General features: G+C 46.8%; 1 protein-coding gene across 1 annotated transcript; it reads right to left on the reverse strand.

Moving 5' to 3' along the window:
• Positions 1-557: 557 nt before the first annotated feature.
• On the reverse strand, positions 558-21,254 carry wnt3 (wingless-type MMTV integration site family, member 3). The gene is made up of 4 exons (XM_070990200.1): positions 20,894-21,254; positions 8,610-8,851; positions 5,553-5,818; positions 558-3,043 (listed from the first exon to the last, which is right to left on the reverse strand). Exons 1-4 carry the CDS (start codon positions 20,971-20,973, stop codon positions 2,564-2,566), a joined length of 1,068 nt encoding a protein of 355 aa, XP_070846301.1. The 5' UTR covers positions 20,974-21,254; the 3' UTR covers positions 558-2,563.
• Between the last annotated feature and the right edge of the window lie 2,013 nt (positions 21,255-23,267).

Consider the following 23,267-nt stretch of genomic DNA (forward strand, 5'->3'; position numbering starts at 1 on the left):
TCATTAATGCTGCTCAGACAGCACTAAACTGCATTTGTTGGGGACTATTTCCAGCAGCGGATTAATACACACTGAGTGATTTAATGAGTCTTTCTGGCAGCAGGATGGCGCTCGTGGCATTGACTGAGGAGAAATTACAGTGAGCTCATGGTAATGAAGGAAGATGTCGCCCGGCGCAACATGTGGCTCAGTGACGAGCGCTTCTGGATAACAGTGGATTTATCAGTGCTGGTTTTGGTCTTTTCTTGGGGTTTGCTGACAATAACAAAAATGTCCTGGAAATGCTTCCTTCTAATACTGTTTGTCTTCTTTCTGCAACAGTCTGGACAGCCGTAACCTCAGAGGAGGGGTCATTCATGTGAGTGTACCTGCGTCAGTGAAGCAAAAAGCACGAGACAGTTTTGTTCTTCAAATATATAATCTTAGTTCAGTCATACAGATATATACATTGTATAATAAATAATATTTATAAAAACATAACATTTACGATTATAAAATAAAAAGGGAATTATTCACTTTGAAACATTTGTACAAAACTTTGGATATAGCGGGGGTGGGGGGGTGGGGGTCAGGGGTTGGAGGGAACTGAACACAGAAAGGTGGGCCCAGGTAGGGAGGGCTGCGTAGAAGATGACACGAAAGCTAAGCTATGTCACAAAGAGGACAGCCTATACACTACTGGGTACTTCTGCTGCTGAGTATAATTAATAGGAAGCAGGTGGGACTGTCAGAACATGTTATGTGGAAACCTCTCTCAGCTTGTTCCACCACTGTGAAGAGCCAGCCTGCCATCCATCCACCCATCCATCCATCCATCCATCCGTTTTTCCATTCACTCGTGTTTGTCACTGGCAGCCGTCATGCGCGCGCACACATCCACATCTTGCACACATAAATCACTGCGCTCCCGGTGACGATTCCCAGCCTGAACGTTCTGGGAATCAGAAGTCACGAACATGAAGTGGAAGTCTTTTCTCTGCACCCAAAGATCACAACCATTTTTCCTCCGGGACCTTAAAATCATCTCCTTTTGTTAAAAATTACAAGTCAGCGTCAAGCGGGCCAAACACCCGATGCCTCTCAATAACATATTTTGAGTAAATCACAGCACATTGTTCTTCCAATATCTCCAAAACCAAACAACCAAGCAGTTTTGGGGTGTACTGACAAGTAAATGCATGATTCAGGCTTCTTAAAAACCTCAACAGTCCAACTGAGGGAAAACACGGAGAGGAGGAAGAGGATGAGGAAGCAGAAGCTTCTGTTCGCTCTGGTCTCCACGTGTCGTCACATGTCCCCCTTTTTCCTCACAGCGATAAAAGAAGGATTCCAGACAAAAGTCTCTAAGACGGACCTGATGAACGCGTGAAGAGTTAGATACAAAGATCTCCCAATGATCTGCTCAAAAGACCGGACTCAACATTAAGCATGCTAAAGCTCGACTCCAGTTCGATGCATACATTTCTAAATGAAACAGCCGTAAATTATCCTCCACTGGCGCTATCTCTCTCCGGTTCACAGCACTCCCTCCGCTCAATAATGTACGACTGCGTTGCATCACGCTTACGGAAATCATGAGCAATTTACAGGTCGATCGTGCCCGAATGCAGGAACAAAGTCGTCATTCGTGAGAACTGCTAGCTCGCAGGGACGAAGGACTTGCTCGCACAAACAATGCTCGAATGTTTACCACCTGGAGTAACTGAATAGTGCATACATATACATGTGTCGGGTTGTTAGTTAGTGGAATGAGCATGCTTGTTCACACACATGCTGCATACCTCCAGTCCCAGCCCAATGGTAATATTTCAGAAATGCGGGGCTATAAAATCAGACTGTAGCGTATATCTTCCAGAGTCAGTCAGCGGCGAGTAGCAACACTGAGGATTTCATCAGCTCAGTAGTCAAAAGACAGGACACTTCCAACACCTGCCTGCTGTTCTCAGTTCAGTTCAGTAGTTACAAAGTGATGTTTCCTGGGGCTGCCGACGTGTTCAGTGTCACGTACCGCTGAGTGACGGTGTAGAGGTTGGTTTAGTTTAAAAAAAACAAACAAAAGGTAAACTGGCCAGACGGGCCGGAGGAGTGAGGTGTTAGTTAGAAGATGCTTTTTATTCAAAAGCAAAGAGAGTTTTTTTTTTTTTCCTTTACTGCATTAATCTCACAGGTACAAAGTGTTACTGTACATGCCACGAACGTCGCGTTGGCATGGAGGGGGAAATAAATAAAGACAAGGGGAGGGGAGGGGCCCAATGCTGCAGGGGAGGAACCGGGGGAGAGGGGCACAACTCTAGCTTCTTCCCATGAGGAGGTCAACACTTGGTGGTTATCATGGAAATGGGTGCAGTGGTGTGGAAAACAGATTCTAGAGCGGGTTTTTACAAAAGAAGGTGTAGAAGTATCCGTCACTGATGTGCCATTAGCCATTAGGGCTGAGTGTGTGTGTGCAGAGTGTGTGTTTCTGTGTGGGGAAGCAGGGCGGTCGTGCAGGGGGTGAAGGGCGGGTGAAGAGCGGGCGGGCGGGCAGCACTTGTAGTCCGGCAGTTTTGTCCCAAAGCCTCTCTCACTTGCACGTGTGCACGTCGTAGACGCGCACGCACTCCTGACAGCTGACGTAGCAGCACCAGTGGAAGATGCAGTGGCACTTCTCTTTGCGTTTCTCAGTCCGGGTGTTGTGGCCGCGGCCGCAGCACAGCAGGTCGCAGCCCTCGATGCCGTGCGACGACACGTTGCAGGCTCGGTCGCGCGTCCCGAAGGAGCCGGTCTCCGGGTTGGGCTCGCAGAAGTTGGGCGAGCCCTCGTAGTAGACCAGGTCGCGCTCCGTGGGGTGCTTGAAGAAGTTGTACTTGACCCGCAGTGTCTCCACCCAGCCCCGCGACTCGCGGTGCTTCTCCACCACCATCTCTGAGGCGCTGTCGTACTTGTCCTTCAGGTAGTCGCCCAGCATGCGGAAGTCTGGCTGCGCCCACCAGCACGTCTTCACCTCGCAGCTTCCCGACAGGCCGTGGCACTTACAGCGCAGGTGCATGTGGTCCAGGATGGTCTGAGAAACACAGAACACACGTTTGAGTTCACTCTGCAGGGGTGTTTGAAGCCAGTGTCGCCTCTGAACTTCACTGATTTAAAAACTGTCAAACTGATTCTTTTCTGCTCCTGAGAGACTCATACTTCCAGACTTCTCTGTAGACTTTTCAGACCATATTTAACATGTGAGCACAAACAGCTGATGTTTATTATGTACATTCTGACTGTTCTTTTCCCATAGATCTGCCTTTATTTTCGGGACTGTCGAGCCAGCCGCTGGAACACTTCTTTCACCAACAGGCTGTCCCACCGCCAAACATCTCTGACCACACAGGAAGTAAACGAACCGCTGCTACCTACAGATTATTCTCTCCTAAAATACTGAATAAATGATATCATATTACTGCTCCCTCCATATTTTTAGCCTCCAGAAAGAGTTGAAAAAGGGAAATTTCAAGGCGTGTGTGCAGGCTTGTTTATTCACTGTGTCTGTGTTTTCTCTGATAACCGCATCACTGCGTAACTCGCTAACGCTCAGACGAGATTAATCTTTGGTCGCGGATGTCCGGATTTGGAATGACGCCAGGAGTGTGTGTTTGGTCGGACATGGCTCTGGCCTCCCCCCCCCCCCCTGCACAGAGCTGATGTGACATGGAGGCTGCCATGAGAAACACTCTGAGTGTATGAGCAAATCATTTTTTAGAAAAAGCTGGATTTTAGATTGTAGTAAACAGAGACTCAGACAGAGATTCTATACTTTTCCATCCTGCGTAGGAATAAATATCTGATATAAACTAACAAAGCAGCTCTTTCTCAGCCTGTCAAGCATCCATCATTTTCAAGATGATTCCCCGTCTGCACACTTTGTGAATTCAGTCTGACTCACACTGTCATCCACCAGGAAAAGTCAAGTGACAAGCGTTTCAAAGCCGCCTGTCAGGGCCGACAGGTGGAGAGACTTTGATGCCACTTTTGGGTGGAGCATTCCTTTAAAGTGTCATTAACTAAAATGGCCTTAATTTGATGACTCGGCGCTTACGAGGCAGCCAAGTCAGTCACCACCAAGCGAGGTCTGCTGGAATTTTACGGTCAGAAATTTACAGGAAATTCAGTAATGCCGACTAACAAAACCACTAAAGACTCGCAGAGCAGGCCAAGAAAAACAATATGCCACTGGCTGCAATTTATTTAAGTGTCATGCAGCTGTGAAGTACAGAGGCTCGGAGCTGCTGCAGCCTCTCTGAAGTCATTGGCTCACCTCGTGAGTGTGCTGCCGCGGGGCATGTTTTACCTTTGTGTTTTGATTTTGTTGTGCATTAATTCAACAGCTATATTTAGCCGCAGAATTCCCCCAGCTGGGGCGGAAGGCAGGTGGCTGGGGCACCTCTGGGTGAGGAGGGGGGAGAGTGCAGATTTAGGGGTGGATGGACTGGTGACATCACACCATGGAGCTTGTCATGCCAACGTCAAGTCCCAGAGGCCCTCGGGGCTAAATACTGGAGCGTGAGAGGGCCAGGTGGAGGAGAGAGGAGGCTCTGATGGCGCTGCTGTTCAGTTAGCTCCTGCGCGCCCCCCCAGCCGCTCCCGTGCGCTCAGATCAAAGGGATGTCTTGTTGCCGTGTGGTCCCTGTATTTGCCCCTCAGCGAGCAGCCGGGGAGCCTGTTTTCTCCACGCAGTGACAGCAGCCAGTGATGTTTTAAGTCGGAGCTGATTTCCTTCTTTTCCCCTTCAACTCACGCAGGTTATTTGACTGGCAGGGAATTTTTCATTGGGGTGCAAGGCATGAAAGGCGAGGCGTGGGGGCAAGGCGGGAGGGGAGGCATTGCTTAGATCAGTAATTAACCAGTCATTCAAAGTCAAGTACTCATTTTAAAGTGGAAACTCAGAAATGTGCGGACAAGTCAAATGCCGAATCCCAAGCCCCCACATGAACAATTAAGAATCCCAAACAGCGATGTCTCCAGGATAAAGCCTCTCGCAAGACAGTCAGATCATTGTCCATTGTTTACTGCATCTCGGTTTCAAGTTTCCCATTTTGCTCTGATTGATAGTACGGTGTGTGCTCAGGTTGGCTAATTAATGTGATGTATTGCAGCGCTCGACAGGACAAAATGTGCTCAACAATGGAGGCTGTTTCTCTCCCACAGAGGCGGGCCTGCAGATGTTCGGTGCAGCTTGTAACTATCAAACAGCTGCTGCCTGATCAGTTTAGTCATGTGGTAATCAATTTCTACACTACCTGGCCAAAAGTATGTGGACGCCCCCGCCCCCTCTGTTTCATGGTTTGTGCTCGGCCCTGTAGTTACCAGTGGCAAATCTTAATGCTACACATACGTGATACTTTGGACAGTAGATCAGTGGATGCAGCTCTTCTGGCTCTTCATTGATCCCAGATGACTAACGGTGAACATCAGGTTGACATCAGGAGGCTGCCACAGCAGCAGATTAAAGCCGTGGTTTTGGAAAGACAATCAACCTGTCAGCACATCCCTGCACATGTCCCTCATGTGTGTCTAAATGTGTTTACCGTGCGTCCAGCCTCGTTGTTGTGTCGGTTCATCGCCGAGCGAGCGTCCGGACGGTTCTCTCTGGCGTCGGCGAACTCCCTGGATACCAGCACCCCAAACTCTGCGTCCTCACTGCAGCCGCCCCACTTCCAGCCCTCCCCGGGAGGTCCCTTGTGGTGGGAGTCACAGCCGCACATGGTGGACGTGCCCTCAGCGCAGGAGCGCGTCACTGCGAACGCCACGCCTGCAGACGCGATGGCGTGGACGAACGCTGACTCTCTGGTTGCTGAGAGAGACAGATGAAGACAGACAATCTTGTGTTAAACATTGACAAGGCAATCTTTACGACTGCCAACATCCAGACAGAGGTATTGAAAGGGAGACCTCCAGGCAATAACCTTTTAACACAACATTTCATCTTTGAGAAGTGCCGGCATTCGCCACTGTGAAAAACAAGAAGCCGTCAGAAGACGAGTCCAGTCCTCAATATGTAAACCTGGTTCACAGAGTTTAGCATGAGATCATGTCAGGATGAGGAAGCGCACGCTACCGGACACACGGAGGAGCCTAAAAGCAGAGTCCCTGCAGTGCCATCAGCCCATTGTGGCTGTGTCAGGAGGGCCTAACGCTCAGCGGGGTCTCACTGACCTCCTGTCATCCCTGAGGTGTGCTGCTTTGCATCTGGATAGTGTTTCAGGAATGTTGTCACCCCCCACCCTCCCATCCACCCCCCCACCCCCACCCATCCGTCCCTGTTCAGAGCCCAAGGCCCTCTGGTGAAACCTAGCAGTGTGTCGGCCTGTTTCTTTTTTACGCTGAGGGATGGAGTTACGCCTCCTTTGAAGGCAACAGCTTATTATGTAACCAGACACCATTGTTTCACAATCACAGCACACTTACTGCGGCTCACCCATTACACTCCACTAGCTCTGTAACAGACATAGAAAAACACACCCAGAGGTAAGGGGTCCTCAGCACTGAGGAGGACTGAGAGGCCCGAGTTTATGAAACGCACGATTCCGTGATCTGAATTTTGGAAATTTGTACAAACACGAGCAGAGAATGAAATCCGCATTTCGTAAACCACAATGGCTACTGAAGCCAGAAATTCCTCAGCAATTCAAGCGCCAATGAGGCTTTGAGGACCCAATCAGAATACTTCACAAGCCACAAGCTGATGTTTGCCTGGAGGCTCGTCTGAATGTGTCTGCAGACAAAAAGACATTTTTATTTTCGTGGTTAATTTGATGCCACAGGGGTCAATATTTGTGCTGTTTCATGAAAATCACTGAAGCTGAATTTTTTTTGATGTGTCTGTATTTCTGACATTTCTGACAGCATGCCTGCTCATAATGTTCAGCTCTTTTATTGTGAAAATGTAATGCAGATACCAAAATACAGTAAAATCACAACTATGTTCAGTAATGTTTGGAAATAAAAATGCAAACTCTTATTTTAGATTAGATGTATCTTCCTGAATCTAAAAATCTTGTGTAATACAGAAATACTGTATTTTCAGCGTCATTGCCGGTGAAAGGGATACAGTTTTGGTCTAAATCCCCAGTGAAACCTTGCATGATTGGATGACACACAGTCCTCAGGTTCGGCATCCCTGCTCACCCTGGCAAGCCTAGCTGGGCCCTCCACAACAGGGGCCTGTGAGCCCCGGGCCCCTGGAGCTCTGGCTGTTAGCCAAGGCTAGCGCTGCCCCTGCTACCTGCTGGGCCCATCAATCCGCCTTTGTTTCCCTTGTGTCACACTGTATTATCCACACAAAGGGCCCAGCGACTCGCGCCCCCACAGCCCCGCTCTGCCCGGAGCTGGCATTCCCTAAACTCCCTAACCCCCCCTCCTCTCTCTCCAGCCACCCCTCTGCCAACACCCTGAGCTGAAATCCCATACACCACCACCCACCACAGGACCTCCACCCCCCACTTCCTCCAGGCATCCACCAACAGCACCACCATGGCCAACACGCAGCTCAAGGTGGCTGAAGCTGGTGGCTGGTAGCTCTCCCTTCGCTACCTCGAACTTTTCCATTCATCACTCCCAAAGTGAGCTGCTCTTCTTCCTTCCCTCCTTCCTTCCTTCCTTCCTTCCTTCCTTCCTTCCTTCCTTCCTTCCTTCCTTTGCTTCCCTGTCCCAAAGTGCACACCCCGGGCTAGGTTTGGAGAGATCCCCTTTCAGCCTGTTTTCATGACAGAGTCAAAAGGGCGTGTGAATGGGGCGTCCGTGGGAGCTGGACTGTGTGAGGCGCGCACTGGTCTTCATGCACAGTAGGGGTTGAGCAGAGCCCCCCGGCCCTTTTCTATTGCCTGTAATCTCATTTGGCCTCCCCTCTCCCTTTTATTTGACTGAGGAGCTTGGACTGCTCACACTGCCCATTTCTGCCCAGATTCCTTCCCCTCTGACATACAGGGTAATTCATTTCCAATCAGCAGCCTCACTCGCAACACACAAACTTCTACCTTTATAATTAGGGGCTGCAAGGCCTGAAGCAGGACACCTGTGCCTGTTGTTCCACATTGTCGGGGTTCGTGGGATCGTTTAAAGGACACAGCTAACGCGGAAATATCTTACAATTAGCATTCTGCGTGTGATGCGCGTGATGGATGTCTCCAGTGTATCTGCTGTACTTGTCAGGTTTCGTTGATAGATTTGCCACGCTGACCCTCTTTCATGTCGGGGAGTGTAAACACGGTCGGGAAAACCGAAACAAAGTCGCTGACTCTGAAGACAAATGTGATATTGAGGGTAAAGATGGATGGAAGTCGAATAATGTGTCAGTGCCTGTACCTGCACTCATTTCTCACAGCAGCCAGGAAAGGTGTATATTATTGTAATTGCCCCAGTTAGTCGTTTGTCAGCAAAAGCCCAGAGAACAGGCAGTGCTGAGCCTTAGGCTTGAAACTGTTAAATGCTATGTTTTGTAACAGCTTGCAGTAGCCTCAGCTACTAGTTCATTTAGATCATCATTTATTTTGTACCCTGAGCCTCAGGTACACATGTGCATCATAAAAACAGCAATAAAGATTCACTGCAGGCTTTTCCTGAACAAGCACTTGTGAATAATTTACCTTTATCCAGCACGGGGCCGAAGATGGCCAGGTTGTCCTTGATGGTGGTACAGTTCCATCGGCGGCCCCTGAACTGGTGCTGGCACTCCTGGATCCCCAGCTTGACGCCTTCAGCAACGCTGGGCATGATCTCTATGTAGTTGCGACAGAAACGCAGCTGCTTGGGCACCAGGCCGGGGATAGAGCCACACAGGATGGGTTGGGAGCCCAGAGACGAGTACTGCTGCCCGAGGGCCAGGGACCTGTGGCACACGGAGAGAGAAAGCGTGATTAAGCGAGATGTGCTGGACATAAACTCAGGAGGATTAGGAACAAAAAGAACTGCAACATGATCAAAGAGGATTATCACCAAACAGGATATCACCGCAATGTTAATGGATAAAAACAGGTTAAATTCAGGTTCTACTGAAAACAACTTATATGAGTTTACAGTGAACCTCAACACTTTTTTGGTACTGACAAAAGTGTCTGTAGCACAAAAAAATCATCAAGCATGAGAAGCTAACACTGGAATGGCAAGATATTCAGTGATTAACAGTCCTGTACAGCTGCTCGTGCTTAGACAACAGCTAACATTTGAGAGCTTCTGTTCTTCTTCTTATTTTTTGTATTGTACCGTATCTGCACCTGGAAAGAAACAAATGACACTCAGCCCTGATGCCTTTACAGTTTTACAGGATGTGGGAAGTGAAGCGTTTTGCCTCGCAGTACAAATGCGTGCCCTCCCTGAACTCAATAGAAACCATGCTGACCTGCCAGGGAGGCCTTTGTGAAAGGCAACCTGCTCCACGAGGAGAGCAGCGTAGCTCTGTGACAGTACAGTGATTCATGCTTGAGTGTTTTATTGACTCATCTGCTTAATATAGTTTATACTAAGAGCTCCTGTTTATTTTGTCTTGTTTTTCCACCAGGAGGGGGAGGCCAACAGGCCCACTTCAGGGCAGGGATGCAAGCTATTAGTCCTGACTTTTCAAAGTGTTCCCACTTGTTAGTACACACAGATCTGCTGATCGAACAGATAACATACAAGAACCTGTCTGCTTAGACTGGGAAAAGCCCCCTCACACAGTTTCAAATCTCTGAAAACACCTGCCTCTGCAGCCCAATCACTCATTTGCGGTTTTCCTCTGTAGTTGATTTGTTGAGAACAACAGCATGTACAGCTGAACTTGTTGGTGATGGATGAAAACAGCATATCTGAAGCTCTGTGCCTCACCAGAAGGCCCTTGCAGATGTGCCTAAACAGGGATTAATCACCACAGTGAGACAGCTAAGATCAGCTTGTGATGCCAGAAACCATTATAGTTTCATTCAGGTAATTAATTTTAATTGCTTTCTATCTCTCTTGAAATAAAAGAAGGAGAGAGGGAGAAAACGTGTTTTCCATGCCCTTGTTTTAACATGCTTTTTGTATGACAAGCTCAAACAAAACTGTACAGTTTCACCCGGAAGGTCATGCATTTATTGGAGGATGTCGGCCTCATATTTCTTGTTTATTTATCTGTGGGCATTAAACATATCACTTGAAGAAACATGCATGTTTCTGCACAGAGATGCGGGCTTCACAGTGGATGTGTGTGATTTGGGTGTTGACAGTGTCATGGATGTGAAGATGTTCTGCCAATTCACAGTTTTCAGAGAAGAGCTTCACCAGCGTCGAGCAGACTCCAGCACTTGGCTGAGTCTGGGCGGACAACGTGGCGCTGGAGGCCATGAGGGGATCATGGGGGAACAATTGATGCTGATCAGATCAGAGCGCCACTCAGGATGACCTCAGGACCCCTGCAGGGCGCAACCCAATCACAGCAGCCACTGACTCTGACAGATGAGTGCAGCGCAGTGCCCCACCCCAACACAAAAGTCAAGCCATTGAAGTCACAGGGAAAAAATCCCCCCTCAGATAGGTTCACAGCTCATGTGCGCTTTTGCTTTCTGCATCTCTAAACCCTGCCCCCACCTCCCAGCACCCTTCTCCCCTCCCATACACGGTTTTTGATCTCAGGTGTGCATTGTTGCAGCAGGCTCCCAGGTATCAGGCTTTGCCAGCAGAGCTTCCACACTGAGACACGAGAGGCCGAGTTGTTTTGCTTTCACAGCTGCTCTAAAGGAATACTGTATATGATGATCACGTCATCAGCCACTTGTGTTGTTGGCATGAGCTTCCTGACTGACACTGATACACAACAAACAAGTCTTAGGTTTCAGTATGAAACCCTGTCTGATCGCAGCTCCTCAAGGATAGTACAGTTACATAAACTACTCAAGACACTCAAACACCACTATGCCCAAGGAAAAAATAAGTCTCTTCTCTTTCATATCCAACTTAAATGCTGTTTTGCCCAATTTGATGTTCCGATGCACTTAGTAATTTGATAGCGCTCATCAATCTCCATTTGTGTTCTTGTCTTGGGTGTACCCAAGCGAAGGCAGCCACATTAGCTCATCTGCCAGTCGCAATCCCAACTACATCACTGAGTTCAAGTGTTGCTGACTTCACTCTGTCTGGTGACTGAGTGACTAAGGACCTTAATTACACTGTCTGTGAGCTTGGTTACTGCCCATTAATCTCTCAGTCATGGGATGGACCAGAGTGGATGATGCTCTGCTCAGAACTTGGATTGAACTCAGCACTGTCACATGCTCCCCAACAACATCAGTCAATTAATTCAAAGGAAAATCTCTCCTGCCCAAGTGAGATATCTCTGTTTTTAGACCACTGTGCCAGCCTCTGCTACATTTTCAGGTTCTGTTCAGGACAGCGAGACTGGCTGCCCACCACTCTGACATGCTGGTTTAACCAGTGATTACAGGATTTCTGATGGAATCAATTAGCTAACCACATAGGACTTTGTGGTGGACATAGCATGTTTAGACTATAGGCTGTGGATCTGCCAGCCTATTTGTCTTTATTTGCAAAGGATGTGCCTCACTTGATGCGTATGGACAGATGAGATGAAAGGGATATCTTTTTGGCTAGGTGCTAATGAGAGTCTTAACCCTGAGGGGTTATGAGGCGTATCGTGCAAACAGACACACACGCAGACTCATGCATGCAGACCACATGTGTGCCATGCTGATCCTGCCTGCTTTGCCTCACTTCTCGGAAGCCACGAGCAACGTGTCTCAACCGAGTGAGGGAGCAGCAGACGCTGAGACCTCCACAGAGGCAGAATGCCGGGGGAATCTGCTGCAGGGGACGAGACGAGCAGCAGAGCAGCAGCGAACGGCAGGGCTTGGCAGGTGCATGCCCGGGCAGGTCCGTATGGGGCCTCTACTGGCCTGGGGGGTTTACGGCTTGGTTGGGGGTTTTCTCAGTATCCAAACTGGGCTGATGTGAAAGTATGACGGGCCACTGGAAACCACAGAAATGAAGCAGAGGAAACAAAGGGATTCCACCACACACCTTGCTGAAAAGTGGAAATTCACGCAATCAAGTCTGTAACACTGTCAACAAAAACTTTGACTCAACCACTCCCAGTGTAAGAAAATCACAACTATACTCTCTGCTCCTTGGTTAGAGAAGTGACGGACAGGAGCTACTCTATTGCATCTCACTTTTTATTTTGCTGTCTCTAGTCAGAGGTGAGTCACGGACTCTAGTCCTGTCAGAAAAATATTGCAGCTGCTCTTGTGGGAGGTCTGCATTACAGGGGTCAGTGTGTAGCACATGTCTGTTCACAGATGAGCTTTCTTTGTGTGACAGCCTCCTATGTCCAGAGGCACAAAAAGTACCAGGTGACCCTCTGAACCTGCTGAGCAGAACATGACACCTGACCTCACTGCCTTTAACCTGATGGCCTACAGAAACAGCTTGAAGTTCATGACCAGGGCCCATATGCAAGTTTCTAAGATCAGGTACCTGCTGATACTCTTCTACAGTGATGTGTACATGCCATCAAACATGACCAATATATCTCATCAGAGCTTCTGCTTCTCTTCAAGTGAGGAGAGTAAAATAAGTCAGTTTATTTCCAGAAAACCCAGCATCGTAGGTCCTTTGTTAAAATATTTGCTTTCTTTCTTGCTCACCTTGTGTGACCAAAATTTATTAGGTTCAATTATCTGTGATAAGGTTATTTTCTACGATTATATTTTTAAATATACAATAAGTACTTCTTGTATTGCACAAAACAATGGAGGACATGACATGTCACTTCCGGTGTGCGTTTACAATTATAATGTGGGAAGTGCTGTAAGTTAGCTTAATCATCCTCTCCCGCACCAAACTGAGCAGTTTTTCATCTAACTGGATAATGTTAGAGGAAACTTTGAGGAACCTGGAAATGTCTTCAAAACAACAGTAAGTAACAACCTGCTGAATGTTTTCAAAATTTGTAAGTTAATGTTACGTATTTAGCTAGCACGAACAGAGCTAGCTAAACTTTAGCTCTACGCTTCCAATGTAATGTTTAATATAAAAGATGACTTGCTATGTGACAGCTGGGTAAACAATGTCTGCCTTACCTTTAGTAATTCCGCCTTTTTCTTGTAGTTAAAGAGACGCTTTCGTTAATCATGGTCAGTTCTATAGTTCGTGTATTGCGCATTATCAAATATTTAACGGTTTTGCGTAGTCCTACTCCTCAATTGGTTCGCGCACAGTCTTTTATTTTTATTTTTTTTTTGACAAAGAGGATAATGTACAAAGAATTCAGGTAAAAAACTGGCTTCAAATTGTAATCAAATACTAATGAAATAAATACATTAAATGTCATTAACTACAGTAACGTCTTACGTTGCGCACTGACGTCGCATCATACGTGCTTCGGCTGCTGGAGCCGTTACCGCGAACGTTAGCTAACATGAGGTACAGCTACATTTTCTACAGAGACAGCGTTTAAACGTAAGTACTGCTAAATAATATTTTGTTTCAGAGTTTTAGCCAGTACTAGACAAAGTATTTAGCCAATCTACAAAACAGAAATATTCCATATAAGTCCTGCATCAAAGTTGTATTGAAGTAAAAGTGCTTATTAGCATAATGTGCTAAGAGTACTTAATTAGTAAAAGTACTCATAGTGCCACCTGTCATTGTTATGTTTTGTCATAGGCTACTGTTGGTTGGTAAGTATCAAAAGATGAACGTGTATGCAGCAATGTAATGTAACTGAGTGTGTACTGTGAGTACTTTCATTGATAAGAAATGCACATAAGTTTATCACATGTTTTGTGTGTATCTGAATCTGGAAAGTAACTAGTGACTATAGTGTTTCATAAATGTAGTGCAGTAAAAAACACAATATTTGAGTAGGAGTCTAAAATAACAAGAATTGGAAATACTCAGTTGAAGTACCAGTACCTCAAAGCTGGACTTAAATGCAGTACTTGAGCATACGGTTTGGATTTTGTCAGTTTCCACCGCTGAGCTCTGGTCTGACAGGCACAAGCTGAAATGTGTTTCGTGTTCAGGTTTGTTTCGACTGACTGAGTTAATTCAAAGTTATTGAAAGTTTTTAGTTTCCAACAAATTGGAATGTTTAAGTGGCAACCAGAGTACGCAGCAGAAATGAAAAGAGAGGGATTAGAGCGCCTGTCACAATCCATCCCTCCATGCATGCTTCCTTAGGCACTGTTCAGACTCATGGAAACCTGCGTGCATGTGTGAAGGCGCACTGAACTTCACGGCTGTGTTGCTACTTGTAAGTTCCCACCTCCAACGAGGTTATCACTGAGATAATGACGAGAGCTGGGATTCCTTCATCGTATCGCCCGCTCTGTGCAAACATTGCAGCTGCGTTAATTGGGTTGCACCCTGGTTGCAGGACATGCTGAAAGCTGCTGACACGTGATATGATTTTCCATTTGGTCTCATCACAAGCCGGGACGCTCAGGTCAAGAGGAGACCTACGCCTGCTGATGTATTCAGCTGTGCATCGTTTGTGTCGTGCTACAGTTAGGTTTGCAGTTTCCGAGTGAGTTAAATACCAGGATTTGTTCAGCTCTGATGCTCTAATGAATCTCTCATCAAACCTTTTATCTCCTGTCTTTTAGTAGCAAAGAGCAGCAGACAAAACACTTGGGTTCCTTCTTAAATATGACCTTTATTATATTTTCTGTGACTTGTAATGGCTTAAAGCTGCAGCTAAGCAGAGTCAATAAGTAATTCAGAAGGATTCAGCCTTTCCAAACAGATTTCATACCAGCTTCATTTTTGATAAAATGCTATTGTATTCCAATGTATTTGCCAAAGTGGTTATTGACGATGGGTGCCAGTCGTTCTTAGCCGTGTCTGAACAAGTTAACTTATTTCATTAGAGAGAAATTACTGTTAGCTTATGCTGGGTTTGTGCCTGAAGCGCTGAATCCCCAGTGTGCTCTGTGAGAACCAGGCTCGTGAAAAGGCCTCTGCAGTTAGCAGACTGCAGGAATATTGTTTGCATTAAACTCTAATCTACCTCTAATTTACCTCTATATGTTGACGCCGCAGCTCAACTTGTCAGATTTGCCTGGAGGACATCATGTTGCTAAATGAGGCCCTAGCAGAGCAGTCAGAGACGTGCACTGAAAGCACTGCCATCAGAACTTCATTTATAAATCCCACACCAGAGTCCGCAGAGACACAAAGACACGCGAAAGAGAGTAAGTGGGCCAAGGAAAGTTGCCGGCTTTGCCCGAGGATGGGACTTTTCCTGGTGGAGGCTGGAATGCAAAGCTGCTGTCTGTGTTTTGTTGTCTTCTCTTTTTCTTTGGCACACTTTTGATTTGTAGTCCAACAGCTCCTGGCTGATCAGATAAAAAATGACAGGACCCCTGAAAAATGTTCCAACCTGTTCTTTCTTTCTACCTCCTTTGCCTCCCCTCCTCTCCCCTCTCTGCAGACTGTTGCTGAGAGTGTGCAGTTGGGACAAGGAGCCCCTGCAGTCACATGTATGGAGACGTGAAGAGGGAAGCTGAACAGGGTGTAAACTTGTGAACCTGCCTGTCAGGAAGTGAATGAGAGCAGCAGTAGCTCTGCACAGAAGTGCTCTGGAGAGCACAAGGCACTGACAAGCGCACGTCCGACTGGAGGCTCGGTGCGTCGGCCCGTCTGCAGGTGGACACAGCAGAGTCTGAGCTGCTGTCTTGAAAGGACGGGGCTTGTTTGAATGAGGGACTGCGTGAATGAACCACAGCTCAAACAGCGCATTGTTCCCCGCCTCTGCTCATTAGGGGCAGCTCGTTGGCGCTGCTGCTCGGATTGCCAGCAGTAATGCATCCTATGCAAATCATAACTCGTAATGGATTGTCTGGAATCTTCCGCTGTATGTCTGGAATTTCTTTGTGGAAATTTCAAACACCGCACGGTGTCTTTAAAAGTAATTAAAAATCTAATTGCTGTTGACTTTCTCATACTTTGGTCGATTTGAAAGAAACCTCTGAATAAAAGTGGAATGTGAAGCGACATTGTGGGAGATCTACCTGGTTAGCGAAGCTCGCCAGTCTGCGGATAGTTCACTCACAGGCGTCAGCGCCTGTGGCCCACACTTGTTAACTCCCTTTTCCATTGATCTGCCCGTCCCTGTCTTCACGAAAGCCATTGTCCTGCATGTTTTGCCTTTCCCTTTTACCTTTGTTTCCCCCAGTAGGACTGGGTGTCGCACATCAATGCCCTTTAAGGTAGACTGAATTTACAGAGCATCTGGACAGATCAGCGTTGTTGTGAATGTATTCTTTGCTCTGATAACTCCTCATTTAAATACAGTTTTTGCCAATTTTAGACTCTTTTATTTCCAAAGTTCATGTTCAGCTGCTTGTGTTTAGATACCACTTAACGTTTTCATTTGTTTGGCTTCTTTTGTTTGGCTTCATGTTAGTATTTCTCAGTTTAAAGGCAAATTTTTTGCATTTTATCGTCATGTGATCGTTGCTCATTTTTGCAGGTGATGATTCGTTATTGCAAAGACGTCCATTATTCCAAATTCTTCCCAGCACTTTGCTTTAGAGCCACTGAAGGATATTCATCTCTTCCTGTTCACACTGCTTCTGTTAGCCGTTTGCTTGACCTGGTCAGTGACCTGAGGCTTTGACTGAATACAGGCTGCACAGGTGTGATCAGCACATCTGTCACTGACCCTGTGACTCAGAGAAATTGCTTGCTGCCAATAATTAACATCTGTAACAAGCCATACAGGTGAGATCAGCCAGGTAATGAAGACTTTAGATATTGTGTGTTTGTGCCTCCACACGTGTCCCCTAATGATCTCTTTGCCCCTGGCCGTTGCCGTTTTCCCTTTGAGGAACTGTCCCGGCCTGTGTTTTAGTGCAGCTAATAGCTGTGCACTGGGGGACTTTGTCATTTCCTACAAGAGCTCATTGCATGTGCTTTGATGGTGGCTGAAGATTAGGACTCGCCTTCGCTGCTTTGAAATACCACTCTCCTTTGAACCCCTCACCTAGCTTGGCTTTGACTGGATAATGTCATCCCACGACGCGGCCTTTGAATGTTTTGTGAAGATCAGCGCGTGAGGGTTGTTCTCGCTGTGCCGGTACAAGTCTTGTGTTTTTTTGCTCATTGTGATACGCATCATTCTTTAAGACCAGACAAATGCGTCTGAGTCACGAGATGTTTCATCAAATCAAAGTGTTTTGATCGGATCCTCGAGCGATATTGCCTCATTATGAGCTTCATACCGTAGCGACGCCCCCGCTTAGGGCTGAATTTGTGGTAATTTTAGAACATGCAACATAGTCAGCCATGTTTTTGAGGAATTTCCTCCTCCCGTACTCCCTGTATCCCTGTGGATGGCGCTCCCTGTGGAGACATTTCTCTTGGGCTTTAGCCTAAAATTGCCTTTGACCCTGGCCCTATGGCGGCCCTCAGCCATTCATAATGGAACCCCAAAGTTTCTTATGAATGACATTCTTCTGGACTTTCCTGCTCTTTTCTCCACCTTCCACTGCACTGTGGAGGATAAAAGCCAAACATCCTTGATCTTTTCACACAAGGTGGCAGACGGAGGATTTTCCCGCAGTAAGAATCATTTAAGTGATCCTTTTGCCCGTGGTAGGGGTTTTGGGGTCGAAGATTGGATTGAAGATTGGAGGTGGAGGGTGGGGGGGTGGTGTCACAGTCAGATAATGACATTCCTGAGACCCAGAGATGGACTCTAGAGCCCCATTTAAGCCGCTCAGGTTGAACTGGAAAGGTCTGTGTGCAGACTGGGCTCGATAGCTTTGCGTGAGATCTTTCCGGAGGTATGATGCTGACGTTATTGAGGTCCGGCGGCTCCCAAAACTTCCACAAGTAATGTTTCGAACAGCAAACACAATTTTAAACTGGAGGTCATATTTTAGGCCTGTGCATGGTCCGAATTTTAATTAAAGGATGTTAAAAATGAGTCACTGAAAGCTTTAATAATGCACAGACCCTAAGAATAGATTAGTATTTATGTGTGAAATACCTTTTGACAAATGGTATTTCTTTTTTCCCTCTATGATAAAGAGTTACCTTTAACCTTTGCTTGCATTTGTCGCAGTGACTGAATATTAACCATGAATGAAAAAACTTCCCCTGCAAGGACGTCACACAAAGCCCTGTCAGGTGGTCTAAATGAAAGAAATACTGGTGAATCAGGGCTGCGCTGACTGCTCATCAAAGCGCTGGATGATTTTAGGGTATGCTGACAATTGCTACAAAGCTATTAACTATTTTTCCCTGTTTGATTTTATCAAACCGACGACAGTGTAAATGTCAAGAAAACGCAAGCATTGAAAAGTGTTTGTGGAAAAGCGGAGTCCATATGAGATGGAGCCGCTTGAAATTACAGCGAGCACCCAGAGAAATTTACATGGAGCGTTCAGCGCCTCATGCAGATTTCACAGAGGTGATGATAACAGAGGATTAAGAGAATAACAGTTATTGGATTTAAACATCTCGTGGCTGTGCGGCGTGATATGACAGAGTTAAACCGATAATCGCCGCTGATGCTCGATGGCTGGTGTTGGCGTGAATTCAGCTGAGGTAATTCCTCGCTGAAAGTGACTGTCATCATTCACTTACAACCGCTGTTGTTTATGCAAGGAACACAAACACTTTCTGGCTGACAGAGTGGCTTAAGCTGCTCTGAAAAAGGTTGATGAGTTAAGCCACGCGGGCTCAATACACTCTTATTAAAACCCTCAGCGTTTAATAAAACAGGATATTGTTTCAGAGCGCTCCAAGTCCTCGTGCTGGTGTTCCTCGGTTATCAAACGTAGGTTAAAAGGTGAAACCAGAACACAGCAATGAGTCCAAGAGCAGACATTTTTCATTTTCAAACCACACAGAGGGGATGGCGCTGTCAGATAATTGGACGGAGACGCTGTAGGACCTGTGGATTATGTGTGGTCACCACATAGCTTTAAGCTGTCATGAATTCTCTCAAACCTTGATTTTGGCCATTTTGCACCAAAACTACGGTTTCCTCAACATTCTTGCATTTCAAGGAGGCAATTTACTGCTCTGTCTCGCCTTTCCAAACCCACCTCATTAGTTTGCTACGCCTTTTTCTTTCTTCTACACCTCATCCTCAGCCATGCATATGTGCATATCACTGGAGTTATTTATGCTCTGTTTTGTTTTCAACACTCCATCTTGTAACAGCGAGGCTGCCAGGCATAAAGCAGTCAAAACTGCTCTTCCCTCCAACCCGTCCCACCTTGGCTGGAGAATTTATGGCCAAGTCCTCGCCCCTGAGACAGAAGCTGAGAGGAGCCGGCTGGGCCCTCGCTGAAACTCGGCACCCTCGTGTTTGACGCACCACCTCATTTTGTCTCCTTTTGGACGCGCTCGACACCGCGGGGCGATGCCGCTGACAGCGCTGTTTGACACCCATTCCTCAGCACCTGCCCGGTCACCTGGAGCTACGGCTCGGCTTTTCATCCCACCACCCTCCCAGTAACCCCTCGCCCAGCCTGCACTTCAAAATTTGTTACCCAAATCAAAGGTGGTGCGCATTGTTAAGGTTCGAACATTATACCGGTGTCATGTAAGCTCCTTGAACAGAACAGCTGCAGGTAATTCACAGAGAGAGAATCTCAGGCTCTTTGTCACTGTTGTCTGATGGTCCTCCTGAAGCCAGGAGTGGGTGTAAAGTCCTCTTTGCCATTAACACTTCAGCCCTGTGGCCTGTGTGCTTGGCAGCTGCCTGCTCTGTAAATGAAACCAGAAGATGCTCGTGGTTTGGACAGCACTATGGTGGGACCACATGCTAGTTGGGCTACTAAAAGTGCAGTAGCTCTGACAAGTATTGTGTCGTGAGCCAAAAGAGCTTTGTCATACGCCTACGCAAATATCTCCAAAATAGAAGCTTTATGTTACAAAAGGAGACCAGGAGCCATGAGGTCAGCTGCATGTAGCTGAATTTGTAATGAGATAAACCTCTAAATTTCAGTTGCTGGTGCCAAAAGCGATCTGGGATAATTTAACAAAGAATAAAACCCTGCGGCACCTAAACGTATTGTCTCCTGACAAATCCGTGGTGGAGGGGGTGAATTGTGGTGCAACTGAAAAGCAAAATGACATGCTTAACTGTTTTTTCCCCAAAAAGAAAAGATTCATTTAATTACCGCTGATGCCCCGTGGCAGACCGCAAAATTTGTAATATTTAAAAAATTGTGTGTAACTTTGTCAGCGGTGGAGATTTAGCGTTCAGTGAATGTCATACATCTAGCAAAAAAAAAAAAAACAATTCAGATTCAGTTCACGGCATGTTTGGGGGCCGGCGGCCTGAATGTAGAACAGTGACACACAATAGCAAACAAAACAAAATGACGCTGATCTGAGAAGTCACGACTGCTGGATGATATGGTTGCATTTCAGTGGTTTGTGAGCAGGAGCCTTTTGGAGGCTTTGTTGAGTTTTTACGAGCAGCATCACTGCTGTCATTGTCCTCGAGCGAAATCCACAATTTGTGTAATAATGACTGATCTTACAGCTGGTGTGTGGAAATGCCTCACAAGTCCTCACAGTGCTGCTGACAATTCAGATCAACATGGCATCCACTCACTGCTGTGTTTTGTCTCAAATTCAAAAAAGAACCAGTCATTTAACGCCTCCCAAAGTAGAAATTCACCCTCTTTGCATCACAACATGCTCCAATATGATAAATGGACGTGAGTGTGGAGGGGAAAAGAACGGCGAGCCTTTTCCGTTACACTAGTATTTGAGGTTAAGATTCTTTGGACTGGGCCGGAGAACATTTTTCCACGCAGTCAACTGAAAGTGCACATTCTGCCCTCTCAGAAATGATCATTTGACCAAAAACACACTCTCTCCCTTCGTGCGGCTATAGGCTCTGATGCTGAAACTGTGGATTTGTACTCACCACCAGATGGGATAGCCTCCAAGCACCCGTGAGCTGGACAACCACACACACATCAAATATCCAATCAGATACAAATCCATGAGGTAAGCCTTGCAGTGTGTGAGAGGGTGAATGGATCAATACATAGAACTTCCAGCAGGCAGCGAAGAAGAGTTTCCAGGAAGAGAAGCTTTGGGGCAGCTTGATTGTTGAATGAGGGGGAAGATTAAAATGATATTGAGAAAAAAAAAATCTTCCTCCTGTTTTCCCCCCTTCTTTGAGTCGGGCCAGGAAAGTGTGTCTGTCTCCTAGTAGTTAAGAGAATAAGTGTCTCTAACACACATGCACACACGCTCCTACCCGTCCTCTCCTTCCCTCCCTCTCTCTGAGGTTCTTCCCTAAGGTAGATATCTTTTTCTCTCTCTCTCTACTTTTTTCTCCCTCAGGATGCCTCATCCACAGGCCCAATATTAAAGGGGGGGGAGAGGCGGGGGGAATGAGGTTTGGAGATGTCAGCTGGCAAGCCAATCACAGAAGATGGCCTTAGGTTACGAAAAAAAAAAATTATTATTCGTTCCCATCTGTCAATCACACGCCACCCCCTGGTAATGTGGAAAAGAAAGGAAGGAGTGAAAAGAGGGAGGGAGGGAAGTGAGAGAGGGAGGTATGGGGAGGGACACATGAAAAAGGTAGAGGAGTTACTCAACTTGTTTTGTCCCTGATCATTGAAAAAAATGGCTCCTCAGAGCGGCTGGAGGTGGGTGAAGGGATGCGGGATGACGTACGTGTTGATTTTTAGGGGTTGCGCCCTGACTAATTGATCCGGATATACACACAGCGCACGCACGCATGATCTCCGTCCCACTTGCGGGGACATATACAGTGAATTTTCTAAATTGTTGTCCGCCCACCCCAACAGGGGAGGACATAAAAGGGGACACAATAAAGCCATAAACTGCGGCGGTGGCTGGGCCAGGCATGCAGGGGTTATATGCTTCAGCGGCCCAAAGGCGACACATTTTACATCAATACTATTGTCATTCTGATGGGCTGTGGGGCGAGCAGCCGTGGGACGGGGGGAGGAGGGAGAGAGAGAGGGAGAGAGAGAGATAGAGAGTGAAGGAGGAGGGTGGGACACTGGTGATGGACGCAGCCTGAAGTTACATTTGATTCGCATACGAGGAAAGCGATCAGGACGAGGGCGAACAGGACGGGCGGCAGAGATCAAACAAACGTGGAGGTGACAGTCGAGTTAAGGATTATCAGCCGGTCAGCGCGGAAACAATGACCACCGAAGACGTGCAGGAGACGTTTGAAAGCACTACTGAAGCGGCTCATCGGTGTAAACTTCACGAAGAAGTTTTTAAGAAAAGTTTCTGAAACATCGGGATTATTTTAATCTGCTGCTCGGTTTCTGCCGATGCCCTTTAGAGACTGAAGCTGTCAGTGTAACACGTCGTAAGTGATTGATAGTCAGTAAATAAGCAAAAATAAAGGGCTTTTCAGACATTTTTCCTCGATTGTTGTAGTTTTTATTGTTAAAAATGTAAGAGAAAGCAATAAAGAAAGCACAGTGCATGAACCCATGTACTGCAAACACAGAGTATCCTTACCCATAATGCCCAGCTGATGTAATGCACTCAAAGCTGTTAAAGAAGCCAAATCTTAAGACGGCCGCCCTGAGCACGAGCGACACCTCACCTTATTCAGACTTACCAGTGAGCTGCGTTCGAAGGCCTTTCTGAACACGTGATTAAAAGATGCCAGTTAAAACGTATAAAAAATGCATTTACAAGACATTAGAGCAGATGGGTTACATGATAGATTTCACAACAGATTGAGAGTGTGGAGCCATATGGAAAGCAGCCTTTGGGAGATCTGTTTCCAAGTAAGAAAGGTCACAATAGGTTCAGTGACATAGCAGGAGATGTTTTATTGATTTCGTCCTGATTTAATATTGAAGCAGCAAAAAAACCTGAATGAAAACATTTTTTGTGGATGCAGTTTAAGTATCTTAGTCGAGGATTAGAGTGGACGGTGCTGCCGGAACGACAGGTGACTCGAATATTTCACTTTCACTGTCGCTGCATGCAAAGTTTGTCATGGGAAGTAACACGAATGCTGATACTCTGAAGTGGTTTCAAGAGTACTAGCAGTATTTATGCAGAGTATCTGAGGTGTCCTTCCCTCTGATGTGTGTTGCCTGGGGGCCCGCGGGCTTTCTGCTGAGGACCTCCAGGGCGTGAGTGAGCTCGGTGGGCTGAGGGGGCTGGAAGGTCGCTCAGCAGGGGCTGGGAGCGTGGACCCTGCAGAGAGGAGGCTGAGTGCCCACCGCAGAGGGAGAGCCCAGTGACCACAGTCTGGAGGTCAGCAGTGGAGTGCCCCCCTCCACCCA

The sequence above is a fragment of the Chaetodon trifascialis genome, chromosome 21 (genome assembly GCF_039877785.1).
Source record: "Chaetodon trifascialis isolate fChaTrf1 chromosome 21, fChaTrf1.hap1, whole genome shotgun sequence".
Lineage (NCBI taxonomy): Eukaryota > Metazoa > Chordata > Actinopteri > Chaetodontiformes > Chaetodontidae > Chaetodon > Chaetodon trifascialis.